General features: G+C 42.6%; 1 protein-coding gene across 1 annotated transcript in view; it reads right to left on the reverse strand.

Annotated features, from left to right (window-relative positions):
- Positions 1-733: 733 nt before the first annotated feature.
- WDFY1 (WD repeat and FYVE domain containing 1) overlaps positions 734-20,890 on the reverse strand; it is a 72,139-nt gene continuing 51,982 nt past the window's right edge. Inside the window, exons 10-12 of the mRNA XM_033958288.1 lie at positions 17,737-17,867; positions 7,589-7,697; positions 734-3,211 (exon numbers count right to left, since the gene is read on the reverse strand). Coding sequence (XP_033814179.1) covers positions 3,152-3,211; positions 7,589-7,697; positions 17,737-17,867 — 300 coding nt within the window. The 3' untranslated portion in view covers positions 734-3,151. The remainder of the gene's footprint in view (positions 3,212-7,588; positions 7,698-17,736; positions 17,868-20,890) is intronic.

Raw genomic sequence — 20,890 nt, forward strand, 5'->3', positions numbered from 1 at the left:
AGTGAGGGATCTGCATACCAAGTTTCGGTCAAATCGGTCAAGCCGTTTTTGCGTGATCGCGGCACATACACACACACATACATACATACATACATACCTCCGATTTTATATATATAGATTATAATGTGCCGTGAAAACCATGTGCTCCATTTAGTGTGCCAGAACTTAAAAAGTTTGAGACACACAGCTCTAAGTAGAGCACATGAGCAATTGCTCAAACATTCTAGGAGTGGGTTCACTGGATTTTACATGGTCGCAAAAAAATACTTGCAAATCTGGTTTTTAGAACTAGTTTCTCACATGCAAATAATTTTTTTAGAATTTGTTGCACATAGGAAAACCATTTGCACAAAAACAGCCAATCCTTAGAACGAGTATTGCTATACATTTGTATAAAATCTCAGTATAAAAGCAGCTGAAATTGCAGCTGTAGAGCTGGGGTAAATGCATGTGGCTGAAATATACAACTAGGTGTGTTTTACCTAATCTACATATGTACTTTATGACTCTGCCCCTGATCTGCACAAGCTCATCCACCAAACATCTACAACCTATGTCACATATAAATATGCATCTACTTGTGTACGTGGGGTCAATTATGCACATATAAAAAGGTATATGCGGACAAAAAAAAAAAAGATTTCTAAGATTACCCATAGAAAAAATTCATACCTTCACAGGAATAGGATAAAACTGTGGGACTTTAACTACCATTGAAACACTTAAAACCATATTGCTATTATTGCCACTTTAATTCAACAGTTATTGACATAATTCAAAAGTAGAACAACGCAAACAATTATTAGACCTTCAAATCAAATTACAAAGAGTCTGATACTTGTAGAAGTATTTCTAGATTTCACATACTATTTTAAGACAGTTGATTGTTTTTTTTCTAAAATATTTATCTGCTGTTAATTCTTCAGTTTCAATACAAACTAAATCCTACTCAAGTGCTATAAAATTGAAATGTTTTAGCAACCCTAACCTACTGGGTCCCTCCCTCTATGGTAGCTTTTAAAAAGCATGCCTTGGTGTACAATCCCTTCATTGTAGTATCTGCATCAGCAGCAGACAGAAAGTTTTTCATATAATTTTTTTTAAAAAACCTTTGTTAAAAGCATTGCCTCCTGCATCCCTCGAGTGCAATTATGGGGCTGAAATCTTTGCTTGCCGATTCACTCCATAATAAGATTCTTGAACTTTTAATCCTGCATGTCTTTCTCTCAACAGGAACAGCAGACCCTGCTCTTTCAGAAAGACTAGCTCAGAGTTGAGACAAGATTTGGCACCAGTACCTCACGAATATTGTTGCTTACTACCCATTCCTATGGCCATTTTAGATAACAATCGAAGACCTATCTTTTTTTCTAAATATTTGACTGTTTAATGAATCATCTTATTTCATGTAACATGTTTACTTTTATAACTTTTTGTAAACCGCGTTGAACTTCTGATTACGTGGTCAATAAGCACAATGTTATGTTATGTTATCTTTTCTACATCCATAGGACTTTCTAGGCATGTGTTTTTATTCATGTGCTCTTGTATTTAATTTGAATTTATAGAAATAAATTTGTTTGTCCCAAGGTTGACGTGTTCTATCCTGCTTCCCACTTGCTCTCTTTTTGTTGGATTTTACGTGGGGTTTCTGTTCCTTTTACTCTGCTTAATAATGGCCTCATTTTCGATTCTTCCACTGAGATGAACGCACTTCCATCACAAACTCAATACAGAACTGACAACATAAAGACAGTTTTGTTTCTTCGGTACAGTTTTGTTTTTAAAAACTGTGTTAACATGGGATTCACTAGAGGTACTTAACAGAAAAAAAAAAAATGTACAAAATCATACCAGCGACTACACCTTTCACTCTAGCTACAAAGAGGAAAATAAAGAAGTCAAAAGATTCCAGATCAAGGACAGTCATAAGTCCATGTTCTCGTACAAAATAACCACTAGGGTTCACTAAGTTCAAGGTCCTATACCAAAACGCTTTTTACTTTGGATAAATTCTTGACAGCAAGCTATGCAAAATGCTTTATGGGATGAAAGTAGCATTATTTGCAAATGCTTTCTGCTGAGGGCAGATGACTACAAATGAGAACTAAAAAAGCAGGGTTGCATAGACAGCACTGCAGAAATGCTGCATGGTGCTCACACGTAATATTATCGTGTATTAGGCACTGCTTTCAGTATACAGAACAGCTATACATCTGCTACTTTAGAAAAGGTTCAAAGATTTACTGCTTAGCCAAACACAAAGACAACACCTTCAGACTTTCATATTGTTCCAGAAGCTATAAAAGTTTCTGAAAAGGAAACCTGGTCTTGTAAAAAAGGTATCAGTTGCAGAAAACGTACTGAAATTACACAGTAATGCAGTCTAATGACATGACTGCAGTACAGGTCTGCCGATATAAACAAGCCCACACTGTGGAATTAATATCGAGAGACGTTTATATCAATCAAAAACTCTTTGGGGAGGAGGGAAGAGCTGAGGAACATATAAGCAGAACTGTTATCACAACATACAGTATATTGCCTGGAAAGAGAACTTTCTATGAATCATCCTTCTGCATTTCAAGCATTTACAGAATTTGCTTAAAGTGTCCTGACTTGTATCATCCTACCTATGAAAAATGATATTTACATTGCCTGGCTGCTGAGCTAGACCAAGGCTACTTCGTATGTACTATAAAAACTCACTGTCTAGGAATAGTAAACCTGAAGTGAAAAAAATTATATATAATGCTACAGTTTATTTTCAGAACTTTTTACCATTAAAACTTCATTTAACTTTGGTTGTCCTTAAACAGACCATTAGAAAAAAAAAAAAAAACTCAAGAGATTACAAGCACAACATTGAAAACTAGGTTATTGAAGGTCCCAAGTATTGCAGTGCCATGCTGCAGTTAAACTATGTTAGTCTAACAAATTTTAAGCTCGTAATTTCAGTACTAAGGCTAGGCAGAACATGTTCTTCAAAATGGAATTGCTTGAAAAGATTAAAAGAAACAAACAAAAAAACCATCCTGAGAAGGGGTACGATTAAGTAGCTCAGACTTTCACCAGGAACTTCATTATCTCCATTTCGAATACTGTACATAAGGTGCATCAATCACTTCTGACAAAAAAAATTTAAAAAAATTCAACGTGGAGAGAATCCAGTTGCAATACTACAGCCGATGATTGGTGTCATGTCCCATATCTGAAAGGAATGAGAGAAAAAAATGAAGGTTGTACCATGTCAAACATAGCACACATTGGAAGTCTAACTAGCAGTAACTCCTAGTTTCACTGTCTTTACATCAAAACCTGCCAGAAATACAATGTACACAGGCTTCTCAATGACTACTTGTTCCCATATGAATGCTCTAGTGCAGGGCTGCCCAAATCTGGTCCTCGAAATCTACTGTCAGGCTAGGTTTTCAGGATATCCACAATGAATATGCATGAGAGAGATTTGCCAGCACTGCATTCTTGGTATGCAAATCTTTCTCATGCATATTCATTGCGGATATCCTGAAAACCTGGCCTCCAGTAGATCGCGAGGACCGGACTTGGGCAGCCCTGCTCTAGAGCCTTCAAAAAACGCCAGACACTCTTATATATTAATTCTGGAATTAAGTTGTGGCACTTCTATAAATTTTGCCTAGAAGTTCTCAATATAGAAAATCTCAATACAGATTTTTTTTTCTTGCTTTTACCAGTTTATATTTCTCCAACTCTCTCCACATATCCCTCTGTTATTTTCCTAGGATCCTGAGCAGTAATGTATTTGAATACATTTTGCATCTACCCTGCTTCCACCAAGCTGCTGCCATTCTGGACACCAGTTTAAAGAGGCCAAGGCCTGGGAGGGTCCTTAGGCATCTGAGCTAATCAAGGCCTTAAGCCCCTTCCCCGAAGGCCTGCTATTTTGGAGTGACGGGCCTGCAAGCAGGAGGGATTGGGCATCCCTCCTGCTGTCATCTAGTTTTAAGGTATGGGGGAGGTTTGGGGGTATTGGGGGGGCAGGGGGCATCCAGTAGCAGGAGGGAGTAAGGAAGGGGAGTGGGGAAGGGAGCGGTCAGTTCAGTTGGGGGGTTCTTGTGGGAGTGGGGTAGAGGATGGGGGGTCTTTATGGAGTGGGGTAGGGGTTTGTGGATGTAGGAAGTGGGCCCCCTTCCTGCTGATTTTTTGGTACTGGCTAATCATAGGGGGGGGGGGAGGCAGCATGGCATTATTTTTTGTATGGGCACAACATCTGTGCCCATAGAAAAAAAAAGACAAAACAGGCAGGCGTTTCAATAAACACAGTTACCTGTTGTGTTTTAGTAATACTAATTCGATTCTGGCATACAAGGTTAGGCCATCGATCGGATAGCAGGTTTTAATATTAATGTCCTCATTTGCATGCTAGAATCAGAGAAGTGTAGAACCGCAAAGAAAACCACCAGAGTGAGCCGTTTTGTGCATTGGGTCAGCAAATTCAATCGGTTGCTAAAAGTCAAACCGGTTTAGCGACGATCGGAGACTTCAGTGCATCTAGCCCTTTGCTTGCAGTTTTATTCTCATTTCCCGTGAAAAGCACACATTTCCTACACTGCCGTCATTAGAGGCAACACATGACATAGGTGTTTGCAATTGACCAAGCAGCAGTTCCCTGCTATAGGCTGACACTGGAGAGCTCTATGGCAACAAAGACATGATTCAGTAACACAGCCTTCCCAATCCGCATAAGGCAGCTTTTAAAATTCATGTGTCCAGGCCACAGCTGCCCCAGGTCCATTTTTACACTGGGTCCATCTGCTCCAATCCAAAATCTTCCTTCCCTCCCTTTCTCGCCTCCTGGTTTAGCTGCTTCTTAAGGAAAAAAAATGCATGACGACACAAGAGCCATCATCAGGCCACACAGGTGTTCTCTGTGGATAGCAGTACAGAAGTCTTCATGTGGGTGATGTCACCAACAGAGCTCAAAACACAGGAAGCTATCCCCTACTCTTTCCAGAAGCTAAGCTTTCACTGCACGTGTGTGAATTTCCACACTATGTTGTTATGAAAGCGTCTATTTTTGTAGCATTCATATTTATTTATTTCTCTCTCTCCTTAGCCGCTTTCTGTATTTCTGTCTTTCTTTTTCCTCGGCTCTCCACCACCACCCCTTGCCTGCTCCCCCTGTCCATTCTCCCTTCCTTTTACCTCCCCTGTGTCCACCACCACCCCTTCACTGCTCCCCTTATCCAGCAGCAGCCCTTCTCCCTTTGTTTTACCTCCCCCCCTGTCCAGCAGTAGGCCTCCCTTCCTTTTTCTTCCCCCCTCTTCCCCTGTCTATCAGCACCTCTTTCCTGCTCCCCCTGTCCAGCAGTACGCCTCCCTTCCTTTTTCTGCCCCCTGTCCATCAGCACCTCTTTCCTGCTCCCCCTGTCCAGCAGTATGCCTCCCTTCCTTTTTCTGCCCCCCCTGTCCATCAGCACATCTTCCCCTGTCCATCAGCACCTCGTTCCTGCTCCCCCTGTCCAGTACGCCTCCCTTCCTTTTACTTCCCCCCTGTCCATCAGCACCTCTTCCCCTGTCCATCAGCACCTCTTTCCTGCTCCCCCTGTCCAGCAGTACGCCTCCCTTCCTTTTTCTGCCCCCCTGTCCATCAGCACCTCTCCCCCTGTCCAGCAGCACCCCTTACCTCAGTTTGCGTCTGCCCTCCGCCGACAGCCGCCGCACGTGCCTGAAGCCGACAGCCACCTCAGTAGCGATTCTGCCTTCCCTGCCACTGCCACTGCCACTGCTTGAGAGGCCCGCCGGTCAGCATGTCTGGGGCTCAGGAGGAGGAGTCCTGATGTCGCGCATGCGCACTCCCACCGACCACATCCCTACAGATCAGGGAACACGGCGGTAAGAGTGCGCATGCGCGCTTAGCATTTTATTATTATAGATTCAATAATGGCCAAAGTCCAATCTAGAGGCGCTATCCACATGCAATGTTGAGAGCATTTAAGGGCTCTTTGGGTCCGATTCCAAGGAATATGGATCAAGGGAGATGAGAGGTGTTGATTTACCAGGAAGATGTATGGATCAGTGATATGACTGCATCTGGCTATTTGTTAGTCTGTTTGTTTTAGAGGGAGAAGGCTTTAGTGATTCCCTCTAGTTGTAAGCCCCTGACACAGTCTGCCTTCAGGCAAAACTTGGCCATGCCAGGCACTGCTATATTTTATTTGCTTTGAATAAATATTTTGCTGCTCTCATTGCTTGGTGTATTTGGTCTGTTTCTATCTGCAAAGAATGTGGATCAAACCGACTGAAATGCTTTTCCTTTTGCTCTCTCTGGGCACAACACTCTCTTTATGTCATCTGAAGGCAGAAATGACACCTAGATTTTGTGACCTGGGCCAACACATGGCAAATACAAGATGAGAGTAGCAGCTGCAGATATGGCCTTGCTTTATAAGACACACTTCTTAAAGATGCTGGGGGGTTTCTTCTGGGCATTAATTCCAAAAGAAATAGAAAACAATTAAATGATTCATTTTTGTAAAATGGCTCAAATGAGCCAAAAGGTACCAGAATCCCCAGTGTAGAGATTTTTTTTTTTTCACAACCCAACCACATATTATTTCTATGACAATTGAGAACAAATTGAAGCAGCAGTGCCTGAGAAACTCAGGCACGTGATAAGAGAGCTTAGAGCCCAATACTTCAAAGCACTTATCCAGATAATAAGTTCTGCTAGCTATCCAAAGACCTTCAGCAGCATTTTTTAATGCTGACCACTCCAGCACTAGCTAGATAGTGCCAATGCAGAGCATGGATGCTTCCAGGAATCATCTGCAATAATAGCCACTCTGTCTAGAAAGAGGACTCAATATGGTCACTATCCATATACAGCACTCCCCCGAAATTCACGGGGATTCTGTCCCAGGAACATCTGCAAATTTCAAAAAAACGCAAATACAGTTTAGGAGCGGATCGGAGGCAGGAGAGGGCAACTGGAGCACCGGTGGGTGCGGGATCATTTCTAGTATTTTCCGACCGCCTCTTCCGGGAACTAAAGTCAGGCTACACCAATCAGGAACTGCTTTGACACGCTATCTGGTGTGTCAAAGCAGCTCCTGATTTATGTAGACTGAATTTAGTACTTGGAAGAGGCAGTCAGAAAATACCAAGAAAGACAGAGTCTGCGAACTGTGAATTCGCAGGGGTATACTGTAATGCAAAACTGTTGTGGCTTTATACAGATAGCAGCGATGAATACCTGGATTTCTTTGTTATTTTAACAGCTGTGGCTAGCGTTTTAAAAATGCTGACCATGGCATCTGAATATTGACCTATTAACTTTTGGAAAGAGTAGGGAAGGGCTTTTTGGCATCCAGGCTCTTGTCAATGATGTCACCCATATGTAAGAATGTAGTACCCCACCTGTCTTTGGAGAACATCACAATTACAACAGGAGGAGAGAGGCGCGAGTAAACTCAAATAAGGAAACTATGTTCCCCCTTCAAGACATCCATTTGCTGTGTAGGGAAGATATTGCTCTCCCTGCAGCTGAAAGCAACATCATTAGATTGGAAAAAAAAAAAAAAAAAAAAGAGAGAGCAAGCCCTTGTACCTTCACAACTCGATCGCTGCCACAGGTCACCATCAGCCCTCTCGAAACATCCATGCACATTGAGGAGATATTGTGCTTTCCTTCATGAAAGGTTGCCAAGGAACTGCGGCTGCAGAGGAAATGTTTAACAAAGCCCTTCCATCAAATCATTAAAATCCAACCGCTGATATTAAAGCAATAAAAGGAGCCAAGCATTAACGTCAGCCTTAGAACAAAGGCAGCTGTCAGGAAGATGATAAATTAAGTCTCACAACCGCATTATCTATCCAAGTGACATTCTGTGGTCAGGAAGCTGTGATAAGACCATGCACCATTTCATTTCATGAGAATGACGCAGGCTGGCTTAGCTCCCTAGCACCAAATATAATATACTAGCAGAGACATACAAAATATTTACAGACAAATTAAACCTATTTTAACAATGCTTTTGTAAATATCAAAAATGTCTAATGATCCTTTCACAGACTCAACACAATCAAACCTTCAAAAGGAAGATTCTGATTGGTAGGTGAGCTAGGGGTTCTTGCTTTTGTTTTCAATTCCTATTCCCCTTTACATCCCATTCCCATCTTTCTTTCACTTCCAACCCCCATTTTTGGTGTTCATCCCCTCTCACATACACATTCAGTGGATCCCATCTCACATTCTAGAGCGATTCCCCAACTTCTCCTTTTCACCCCCTAGACTCTATAGTAGAGAATGACATGGGAAAAAATTTGTCCCATCCCCGTGAGCTCATCCCCGTCCCATCCCCACAAACCATTTGATCCCATCCGTACAAATCATCTTCCTTCTGTGTTCCTATTTTCCCCATTTCTAATATCTCTCTTCTGTATTTGTATACTCCCTCCTGTGTCCGGCATTATCCCCCCTGTGTCCATATACCATCCCCATGTATCTCCCCTTTATGTCTCTGTCCCTATGCCCCCGTGCACATAATTTCCCTCCCTCCATGTATCTTCCCTTTATGTCTCTGTCCTTATACCCCATACACATAATTCCCCCCCCATGTATCTCCCCTTTATGTCTCTGTCCCTATGCCCCTCATGTACATAATTTCCCCTGTGTTTCCGTTACCTTCCTGTGTCCAGATTTCTCCTCTCCAACTCCATCTAGCTTCTTTCCCTCTTTCTCCTCCCACTTCCAGTTTTGCTTTGGTGTCCCCAAGCTCTATGGGAAACTAATATTTTTTTTAAAAGGTTCATTTCAGCTGGGTCCTCTGTCTCCAGCAACAGCTCCCTCCCTCCCGCCACGGTCCGAGCATCTCCCTCCCTCCCTTGCCTTTACCTTTGCTGGCGATTTTCCTCTTAACAAGCAGACGGAGCATTTCCTTAAGCCATGTGTGGCTGGCTGGCTGGCTGAAAATTCTCCTCTGCTCAGACGTAACTTCCTGTTTCCGGATGCGTTAGAGGAGAAGTGTCAGGCAGCTAGCCAGCCGCACGCGACTTCAGGAAATGCTCCGGGTGCTTGTTAAGAGGAAAATCGCCAGCGAAGGTAAAGGGCAAGGGAGGGAGGGAGATGCTCGGACCGTGCGATTGGATTTTTAAAGTATTTTGTGTGCGTTCCCTCAACTGACTGCGGGGACAAGGCCATTCACCGCTCCATGGGGTGGTGAATGGCCTTGTCCCCGTACCGGCAGCGACCAGGTATTTTTCCATCACCATGTCATTCTCTACTCTACAGCATATTTCTCTACCACAGTTCCCAGTAATTGCAGGTATCCTCGTGCCCTCTAATGCTTTTTTTGTTTTTAATTATGGTTTTAAATCACCACGAGAGTGAAAAAGTATAGCAAAAAAATAACTACAAAATTACAAACAGACACAAGAAAAAAGATCACAGGCTATTATCTAAAATTTGATAAGATCATACGGGTACAGTGCAACAGCTGCCACTCTTGTACTATTTTTTACATTTGAAAGGGATACAGTGAGTGACAAAAACATACCTGCAACTGTCAATTCTACTTTGAACATCCTAGAAATTAAAAATTTTCTGTACTCTAGGCTGTATATCACCCATTCCAGGTTGTTCGCTACTCTTTGACTAAATCTATGGGTTTACGGGAAAATGAATTTAAAATACTTAATTGGGCTTATTTGATCAGGGATGAGGGGGCTGCTTTAAGATTATGGAACGAGGACACCAGCCTTAAGTGCAAATGGTTACAGGGAATGCTCATATATTCCTTCTTGGAATGTCCTATTTTATCTATATGGCAGACAGTATTGCCTATGATAGAGGGAGCGATACAAACTAAGGTTACTTGGTATTATAGCACTGAACAAAAACTTCCTTTATCAAAAAAGATATATATAGTATTATGATCAAGAAAGCTCTCCTAAAACTTTGGTTTTCAAAGGAAGCCCATCCAGTGAAAGGTGGAAACAGAATGCAGGAGCTGGCAAGATCTGAAACTGCTTTGTATAAAACACATAAAAAAACAAAAAAACCCCAGGAGAAGCAACATTACATCTGCCTTTAGCAAAGATTTCAGAATATTCAGCTCCATTTTACTGATCCTATATGTACCCTGGCACTGGTCTCAATCAAGGTCCAATACATAGGGGAGTCAAGGGATCTTGGGGTTATACAATCCATTGAAGGAGAGCTATAAAAAGCTAATACAGTTGATGTATGCCTTAACGTCCTTCAGTTCCTTTCAATCCGCGTTTGATTTTTCAACAAGGGAAGATTATCAAGGTAAGAATCTAATCTTTCTAGTAGAAAGATATACGAGTCTTGAACTGGGTTTTAATCCCCATTGGTTGTGAGACACTGCAGAAGGCATCAATCACATTCTTTTCTCCGCCTCCATCTCCTTCCTCAGTGGGCTGTGCCCCAGCTCTTCAGTTCATACCAAACTTCAGTTCAATGCCAAACTCTGTAAGAACAAACAGAAGGAGGGGTATGGGGAACCTCATTTACATCAACTCTACAACAAGTCACCTAGCTAAGTGCAACCTGCACTAATAACTACGGAGCATTTATACTCTCTCATTTGTTTCTTAGTAACTTCATTTCATCTCATACTTTGAACCTGCTCGACAGTGAAAATGCAAACATCTAGCAATACATGCACATCTGAGATAGTAAACAGGGTATTTGAAATCTGAGAGGGCAGATTTTCAAGAGATTCATATGCCTTTCTACTAGAAAGAAGATTATCAAGTTAAGAACCTAATCTTCCCTTCTAGGGCAAAAAGCATACGAGCCTTGAACAACTGGTACGTACCAAAGCAGTCCCTTGAGTCTAGGGTGGGGCAGATGAGCCTGCTTTTAGCACTGAGGGCCCAAATGCGGTGTCCAATTGTGCTGCCACATGCACCCTATAAAATTTTGTGAAGGTATGAAGAGTGGACCATGTGGCTGCCCTACAAAATCTGTTCAGGGTCCTAGTCGAATGTGCCCAAAAGAGATCAGAGATTGGTTTCCCACACCCGATATAAATAAAATTGCCATGTGAATCCATTGGGAAATGGTAGCTTTAGAAGCCGGTCTACCTTGGCAACTTGGATTCATTAGCACAAACAGAAGATCCAACAAATGAAACTCATTCATCACCTTGAGATAGTCTAGGAGAGTTCTCCTGATAACCAGTCTTTTCAGGATATTGTCCTTGCTCTTTGAACCCATAGAGTTAAACAAGGGCAGATGAACTTCCTGATTGACATGGAAACTCAAAACCAACTTCAGGAGGAAGGAAGGGACCATGTGCAGACTCTCCAGCTTCTGTGAATCTGAGAAAAAGCTCTCTGCAGGACAAGGCCTGCAGCTCCAAAACTCTTCTCACTGAGGCTATAGCAATGAGGAGCACCATCTTGACGGTAAGATCCATGAGTGACGCCTCCTTCATAGGCCTGCAACACAATGTTGGAGGTTCCATGTTGGAAACAGCTGATGCACTGGATAATGCAGCTGTAACGCTCCCTTCAAAAATCTGGACACATCTGAATGAGATGCCAAAGAGTGTTTCTTCACTTAAGCTCTAAAACATGATAGATCTGCGACTTGCACTTAGAACCAATGGACAGTCCCTTTCCAAGACCATCCTGGAAAAAGGCTAAGACCGAGGGTGATAGAGTCCTAATGGGGTCCAAATTGCGTATATTGCACCAGTCCTGAAATCTCTTCCAAACTTTCGCAAAGGGTGTGACCATCGATGCTTTCTTAGACTTAAAGGAAAAGTAGCTATGCCCATCTCTGAATAGCTCTTGTGTGCTAAGGCTGCACACTCAAAAGCCATGATGTAAGCCCAAAGTGTTCCAGATCTTCCAGGGCAACAGGACCCCATAAGAGAAGAGCTGGATGAAGCGGCAGCTTGAGACACTTGTCTCTTTGTAACTGCACCAGATCCACATATTTATTTAGATTTCTATCCTGTCCTCCCGTGAGCTCAGAACGGGTTACAAAAGAATATTCACAGTAGATACATTTAGTAAGAAAATATTAGACATTCATGGCACATTACAGATATATTAGGAGTTCGTGGTACATTACATAGGGCAGCCTTGGAACTGCACGTAGCTATGGTAGCGTAGGACAAACAGGATGCAGAGAGATATTCATAGCAGTCACAGAAGGTGTTTCATGCTGGAAGAAGAGAAAAAGGGTACTGCTTGCTGGAGGTAGTTCAGGTGAAAAAGAAGGTTTTTACTGCTCTTTGGAAGCTCATAAGTGAATTCAGCGATCTTATCTGAGTAGGTAGTTGGTTCCACAGGCGTGGGATAAAATGGCTATTGGAGCGCTTGCGGGCCGTTTCAATCTGAAAAGATCTCCCTGGAGGGATGCATAGCCTCCTTTCTTCCTCTGAGCAGAGGGGGCGGGCGGAGGTGTACTGCTGAAGCTTGGAGGCTTTGTAGGCTGGAATGGAAAGATGGAGACATTTGTGAGCTATTATTAGGGCCTTGAATGTGAAGCGTTTGTTTATTGGTAGCCAGTGTTCTGCCTGGAGGGCTGGGGATGTGGGTTCACGATAACTTGAGGTTGCAAAGGAGATGGATTGCCCAGTTTTGAACCCGCTGGAGGCATTTTGAGTTCTTTGGCATACCACGGGTGACAAGGCCAATCTGGAGCCACCAAAATTACCAACCCCAGATGAGTCACTATTTGGAAAATGAGGGCCATGGAGGAAATACATACAAGGGCCATGGAGGAAATACATACAAACAGACCCATCTCTGGCCATGGCTGGATCAGGGTGTCAACACCAGTGCTTCTGTGCTTTAATCTTTGGCTGAAGAATCAAGAGACTTTCTTATTGGTTACTGTTGACATTAAGGTCAAACGTTGGACACCTCTACTATCTCACTATCCTGTCGAAGGCTTTTTGGGACAGAGACCATTACCCGGGTCCAGGGTCTGTCAGTTGAGAAAATAAGCTTGGACATTTTCTACTCTTGATACATGCACTGCCAAGAGAGCCTACAGGTGGATTTCCGTTGACACTAGAAGCCCAGTGAAACAGCTGGGCTTCTAGTGTCAACGGAGCACTCTTGATGCCCAACCCCCCCCCCCCATCAAACTGCTTTCCCCTTGAGAGTACTCTGCAACAATTGAAATGTTAGCTGAATAGCCCACAGTTCCAGCCTGTTGATCAATCATTTCCTCTGGAAGAGCGACCATCATCTCTGAATGGTATGCCCCTCACAGTGACCCCCCCATCCCAAGCCATAAAGACTGGCATCAATCATCAAGATTATTCAGGTTAGTATGCGGAGGGGCATGCTTCCTGACAGGGACTCCAGCTGAAACCACCATCATAGACGGTGATGTCCATGGCAGTGGCCTCTGAAGACAGTCCATTTGCAGAGACCACCAGGACAACAGAGTCCTGTAGTGGATGCAAGTGGGCTTTTGCCCGCAGTACCTCTATGGTGGCTCCCATAGATCCCAGCATCTGGAGGCAATGCCACACTGTGGGAGAAGGCATTGAAAAGAGTTCCACAATTTGCTGAGAATTTCATCCTGAGTGACTCGGGCAGAAAGACGCAGCTCTCGTCTGTGTTGAACCTCATGCCCCAAGTATTCCAAGGATAGCCATGGTTTCAGATGGCTTTTCTGGAAGTTTATGATTCAACCCAGCTCCTGCAGTAGTTGGACTACTGCTTTCTCACCCTCAGCTTAGATGGGGCTCTGATCAGCCAATCGTCTAATTATGGATGTATCTGAATCCCTGCTTTGCGCAGATGCACTGCTTCCATGATCATCTTGGTGAACATATCACTGCCAGACTGAAGGGCAGCGCTGAGAATTGAAAATGCCTCACTAACACATGGAACCTCAAATACTTCCTGTGATCTGGGAAAATGGGAATATGCAAATAAGCCTCTGTAAGTATCAGAGAGGTCAGAAATTTCCCTTGTGCTACCGAGGCAATGACTGACCACACTGTCTCCATGCAAAGTCGTGGCACTCTCACTGCCGCATTGACTGATTTTAGATCCAAGATCGGTCTCCAGTCTTCTTAGTCTCTTCTGGACATGATGAAGTAAATAGAGTATTTGCCTAAGCATTATTCTGTTGCTGGAACAGGCTCTACTGCTCGCAATTTGACCGCTTTCTCTGGCATCTGGCTAGAGAATCCACAAACAAGTCCCATAGAGGACAAAAGAATTGCACTTGTAACCCTCTCAAATGATTTCCAAGACCCAGCGGTTTGAGCAAACCCTCGCCAAAGCCTCCCAATGAGCCAACAACCCACCCGCCTATCTACAGAGGCATGGATGCCATAATGGCATCATCATGAAACAATAATGATGCCATAATGGCATCATTATTGTTTCATGGAAGCTGTAGAAGGGTGGGAACTGGAGGATTAAGGCCGTTTGGAGGAACCAAATCTCTGGTTGAGAGCCCAGATACGACCTTTGCACAGACTGCAAATGAAAATTACACTGAACAGACCCTCTGGGAATGCATGGCCTACTATCTGGCAATGATATGCCACACAAAAATGTCCAATCCGTTGCCAAAGAGCATTTGACCCTTAAATTTTAGTCTGCTCAAAGTGGCCTTGAAGCTGAATCTCCTGCCCACAGACTTATTCAAAGTATTCTGCAGGCAGATATGAAATAGGCAGAGACCTTGCTCAAGGCACTAAACACGTCACAGAAAGCATATGCAACATTGCCTACCCCCACAAGTATCCACTGGAGGTAAGTTTCATTTTCCATGGCTGAGGACCTACATAATCAAGTATGGCATACTGGGTCAGACCAATGGTCCATCAAGCCCAGTAGCCCGTTCTCACGGTGGCCAATCCAGGTCACTAGTACCTGGCCAAAACCCAAGGTGTGGCAATATTCCATGCTACCGATATAGGGCAAGCAGTGGCTTCCCCCATGTCTTTCTCAACAACAGACTATGACATGTTTTTCTCCAGGAACTTGTCCAAATCTTTCTTAAAACTAGCTATGCTATCCGCTCTTACTACATCCTCTGGCAATGCGTTCCAGAGCTTAACTATTCTCCGAGTGAAAAAAAATTTCCTCCTATTGATTTTAAGAGCACTTCCTGTAACTTCATCGAGTGTCCCCTAGTCTTTGTAATTTTTGACGGAGTGAAAAATCGATCCACTTGTACCCGTTCTACTCCACTCAGGATTTTGTAGACTTCAATTTTATCTCTCCCTCAGCCATCTCTTTTCCAAGCTGAAGAGCCCGAACCGTTTGTCTTTTCTCATAAGAGAGGAGTTCCATCCCCTTTATCATCTTGGTTGCTCTTCTTTGAACCTTTTCTAGTGCTGCTATATCTTTCTTGAGATAAGGAGACCAGAATTGAACGCAATACTCCAAATGAGGTCGCACCATGGAGCGATACAGGGGCATTAACATTCTTAGTCTTGTTAACCATTCCTTTTTAAATAATTCCCAGCATCCTGTTTGCTTTTTTGGCTGCTGCCGCACATTGGGCGGAAGGTTTCATCGTATTGTCTACAATGATACCCAGGTGCATGCAATGAAAGATGCTGCTGCTGCCGCCACCTTCAGTCCTAATGCCAAGGCCTCAAACTGCCTTTTTAGGACTAAGTCTATTCTTAGATCCTACACATTCTTTAAAATAACTCTTCCCTCACTGAGCAGAGACTTCCACTTGGTGACCTGAACCTCCAATGAATCCACCTATGCCTGCACTAGTACTGGGAGCTGCTCAACTTCAGGGAAAGCTGTAATAAAGAGAAGACTCTGCCTCAAACAAGCATGTATGAAGCTCAGATGCCTCTTTCTTCAGGTTGCTAGTCGGACCAAAGTTTAGACTGAACCTCAGAACCCCCCCCACCGAATCCCTCAACGCCAGAGTGGGGGAATGCAGCCAGCACCCACTAGAGCTGTGACGGCTGATTAGGGGGTCACATAGCCTGCACTCAAGCTACGGATGAATCCAGCGCGAGCAGAGCTCCCAAGGAAACAGTCCCCGAACCTAAAATCCAACTAGTACAGGCTGGCTAGGCAGATGCCCTGAATAAAAAGGGAATCCTGCTTGTGACAGACTTCTGAACCAAGATTCTGTGTCTTCTTGCAGCCAGAGCTGTCCCTGGACCCCTGGGAACCTCTGATCACTGAAAGCCTCAAAATCCAGACTAAAAACCACCAAATAAAAAAAAAAAGATGATCTCGGCGCAGATCAGAAAGATATCTTCAGCCTTGTTTGCAGAAGGAAAAGACTGAGGAACCGGGGTACAGCCCACTGAGGAAGGAAGTGGACGCAGAGTAAAGAATGTGACTGATGCCTTCCACACAATGGAGGATAAAATCCAGTTGTTCAAAACTCATATGCCTTTTGCACTAGAGTTGAGCATTAGGGTTGGCGCCATTTTAAACGATTTTGACAGCGTGGAAGTTCATTGCAATTTGTTTGCTCAACACTTTCCATTGGTGTCTCTTTCTCATGAATCATAGGTTGTTACTGAATAATAGTTCATACTCTTATACTCCTGCCGGTTTTACTTTCCAGCTGTTTTTGATGGTGCTTGGAAGTAACTATCATGTAAAGGCACATCTATTGCTGTATTTGCCACATATTATACTAAGTCACAAAAATATAACAGGGATAATAAATTAAACTACTACGTTGGTATAGTAGAGTGACTAAAGAAATATCAGTGATTCTTAAAAAAAGTCACTGCAGGACAATCAGACGTCAATTCAAAAGATAATCATTTGTTTACAAATCTTTTCTTCGAACTCTGCTCAGAGACATGAAGGCTGATTTTTCCGCCTCACCACCCAATCATTGCAGTGTTCAAAATGAACTCACTCTGAAGTATGAACATTTTCAATAAATTGAGTGCTAGCTTAAACAGCTATGCTGACACTATCATTTCAAAAGTTTAGTATTTTTAAAGAATAAACTTAGCTTTGAAAATAGTGACTGGTTCCGACGTGCCACGTTTCGTTGCTGCGTCAGGGAACCGACAAAACAGCTAGATTTGAAGCTACCCTTTTTTTAGGTTTACTTCACAACTATTAATATGTGCATGTTTTCACTACAATGTGGTTTTACGTTTACAGATTATACTTTTATCTACTATGCTTGCATGGCATTTTGTGGTAGTTTTGTTTCACTGCATAATTTTTGTTAACTTACAAACACATCCTTCCTCTTACATTTTGACAGATTCTGTTAATTAGGTTGGCATATTTTTGCATTTGTGGTTTCCATTCAAATGGCTTTTTACACAATATATTTCACTCTTTTACACACATTGTCCCTTCGGTTCCTGGTCCCTCCCTCTCCCAGAAAATTCTTCAGCAATTCTCTGGTTCCAGCTTACAAAAAAGAGGGAACTTCAGTACGATGGCAGCAAGTAACTATTATGCACGGGCAGTGAAAAGTGTGCATGCTTTTACAGAAAGGTTTGGAAAAATCCACATGTGGTTATATGCCCCCTGTGCACAACCATTCTGAATGATTTATTTTCAGAAGCAAACACAACTAAAGATTAGTAAATACACCGAGTTTATTTCATTAATACTTATGACATAATGAGATTATTCATCTGAGGTAAACTGTTCAAAATGCTGTTAAAACAGGACCCAGGGCATATCCTAGTTTGCAGGTATGTACCAGAATTGCACCAGTGTTTCCTGTCTAGTCACAGGAATGTGACAATGTGGCACGTGTTCTCAGAGGCCATGAATACTCACTCTTCATCTCTGATGGAGTTGTAGCATGAGTCACAAACACGGACCTGAAACTCAAAGCCCATGATGGGGTAGCTGGATTGCTTTGAACTGCATTTGCCACATACAGCTTTACCACACTTTCTGCAGTGATGCTGTAAGAAATAGGAAAATGTTACAAACAGAAATCAGGACTTGGATACACTAACCATTTATCTACATGGAACCAAAAATGACCAGTGTGTTTTAGCCACAAAGAACCCCCCCTCCCCCCAAACACACACACAAGTACTCATATGCAGGGCTAAAGGATCCCTGCTGCCTCCAATAGCATTCTCCTCTGAAACTGGCCTCAAGGATTATGAAACGGCAACATGGAACATTAATCTTTAGAATCTCTCCCTTGTGGGGGAAGAGAGCAACCTGGACCCTAAACAGAAATAACATGCTCACAAAATATCTCAGTTGAGTTACAAATGCAAGCTGGGGATAGAGCTTTACTAACTAAAAAATAAAAAATGGATCACATCTTAGAAAATAGAAATAAGCAGACAAGAACCGAACTGGAAAACTCAGAGACCTCTGCATTTAATATAGGAAGACATACAAAAATATCAGGAATCAGCACATTCAGATTTCTAAAGCTAGCATATTCAAGTTACTAGACCAAATCTCTAAAAGGTTTATCTACCTTAATTCTTTTTAAGGCATCTCGGCCTCCATAGGCTCTGAATATTACATTTTGAAGGAGCTCTCTTTTATATGCTGGCTGTCACTGTGCCTCGACATTCTCATGTGGGCCTGCAGAGATTAGCTTAAAACACTACTTCTCATGTGAAGTGTGTGTGGGGGGGGGGGGGGGGGGGGAGAGGGAGGCCGGAAAAGGCACTTGCTATGTGTACTCTGGGCTATACAAAGCCTAGGACCACAATTGCACTAGGCAACAGAAAATATGCTGCTCCTCTGGGGGGGGAAAAATAGCCCCAACTATGATTTTTAAGACTCAGAAGAAAATTTGAGTAAATGAAGTAGGGGATATTTAAACACTGTGTTGGACTACTCTTTTAAATTTTTATAGCCTTTTATTTCTAATGCTACTATATCTTTTCCTTTATGTCGGGAAATGTTATGGACCTTAGTTTTGTCACATGACCACTTTTCTAGTGAAAGATTGAAGAGAAGCAGAAATCTGGAAACTTGATTTACCAGCTCTTGGCATTTGCAGAATGCCAACATACCTTGCTGACTTACAGCTTCAGGCAGGCTTCTCTGTTTAAGAGGCAGAAGTTCAGAGGATCCATGGCATGTCTTCTAGGGAGCAAGTCAGTAGATGAAGGCAGATAAACTGGCTCATCCAGCCTGCCCAACCACAGCCAACTTACTGCTCTAAGGATATATACCAGTTGTTACCATACATGACTGATTGCCTGCTGTGTTTTGCTCTTTATCCTCCATATCCAAGTCAGCTTTGTCAGCTTTGTTCTTTGGTTCAGATACAAGCATATAAATATTGGATTTTATTATACACCATTCGGATCTTTATCTGTCGTCATTTACTATGTTACCACTGCAATCTTAATAGGAAGTTTTAAACAAACAAAAAAGTTTTCATACTTAAATGTCCACCCAGTTCATATAGCTTCCCTCCAACCCTCAGTCCTGAAATATATTCTTGTATCAGTGCTTGACACATGCCAAGTGTAATTTTTCCTTCTCTAGTGACATTTCTACTCTCTGCAAAATCTATCAGAAAGGTTTATATTCCTGCAGGGGCCCTGTGGAGAAGACAAGGGGAAGGGCAGCAATAAAAACAGTCCCAGAACTATAGGAAAAATAATCAAAAATTAATTCTCTTCATTTGATGGTATATGCCGCTATACTTTAAATACAGTCATCACCAAGCAGCAATCAATTCTAACCAATTTGAGTCAGTCAAGTTGAAATGCCTGAATGCACTTGCCACTCTGCCAGTAAATCCAAATCAATTTCCTACAGGACTCTTTTGTTAGGCAAATTTCTAACATCCTCAGCTTATTGTGCATTATTTAATATGTTGCCACACCATCAAAATCCTTTGAGAAAATGGGATGCTTTAACCTGGTCTATAAACCTAATGTTCTATAAATGGTAGAAGTTATATTAACATAATTGCAGATATGCTGAATGTGTCACATGAGTTCTTTCAAATTACTAACTCCAATTTAAAAAAAAAAACTGTTTGAGACATAGTACAAGCTTCTCCAAACCTACCTCAAAGAAATTCAAAATCCCCCAAAAATACAACTCTGGCAGAAATTGAGAATGTTGTGAATTTAAATTTGAGACTTACTGCCACTACTGGTCAAAAAATGTAAACATGAAGAGTGCTACAGATTCATAAAATGCTTGCAAACATCTAATTACACGAAATACAATTAAAAATCTGGAATACCGCTTGCACTGACAAAATAAAGATGTTTGAGAATGAAGTTCACAGAATGACATTTGCAACGAATTCAAAACTTATAATAGCATTTTTTTTGTTTGTTTTTGCATTGCTTGTACAGATATGTAAAACTTTAGCACTTTTTGGATAAGAGATAGATTGTTAAATAATCTTTAAGGTAAATATCCTCCAATAAAAAGATACTGAAACAAATAACGTAAATGTTCTGTGTGAAGGGGTAATTGTGTTGTCTCTTCTTCCAATGTATATAGATACTTACCTGTAGCAGCTGTTCTCAGAGGATAGCAGTCTTATATTCTCACATGTGGACGACACCACATACAGAACCCAGTACAGACACTGCCAAGTGCAGTCACTTTAAATTTGTAAGGCAGTACCGTATTTTCACGCAAATAACGCGCACCCGTATAAAACGCGCACACGGGTATAGCGCGCAGAAATCACGATGATATGTACAAAAACTTTGGTATACCGCGCTCACGGGTATACCGCGCATGCTGCCCGACGCTCCGTTCACCCCCCCTGACTTCCGTGCACTGTCCCCCCTTGAAGGTCTGTCCCCATCCTGAAAGCCTGATGCCCCCCCCCCCGACGTCCGATACATCCCTCCCCCCGAAGGACTGCCGATTCCCCAACAATATCGGGCCAGGAGGGAGCCCAAATCCTCCTGGCCACGGCGACCCCCTAACCCCACCCCGCACTACATTACGGGCAGGAGGGATCCCAGGCCCT

This window comes from Geotrypetes seraphini, chromosome 9 (genome assembly GCF_902459505.1).
Source record: "Geotrypetes seraphini chromosome 9, aGeoSer1.1, whole genome shotgun sequence".
NCBI classification, from domain to species: Eukaryota; Metazoa; Chordata; class Amphibia; order Gymnophiona; family Dermophiidae; genus Geotrypetes; species Geotrypetes seraphini.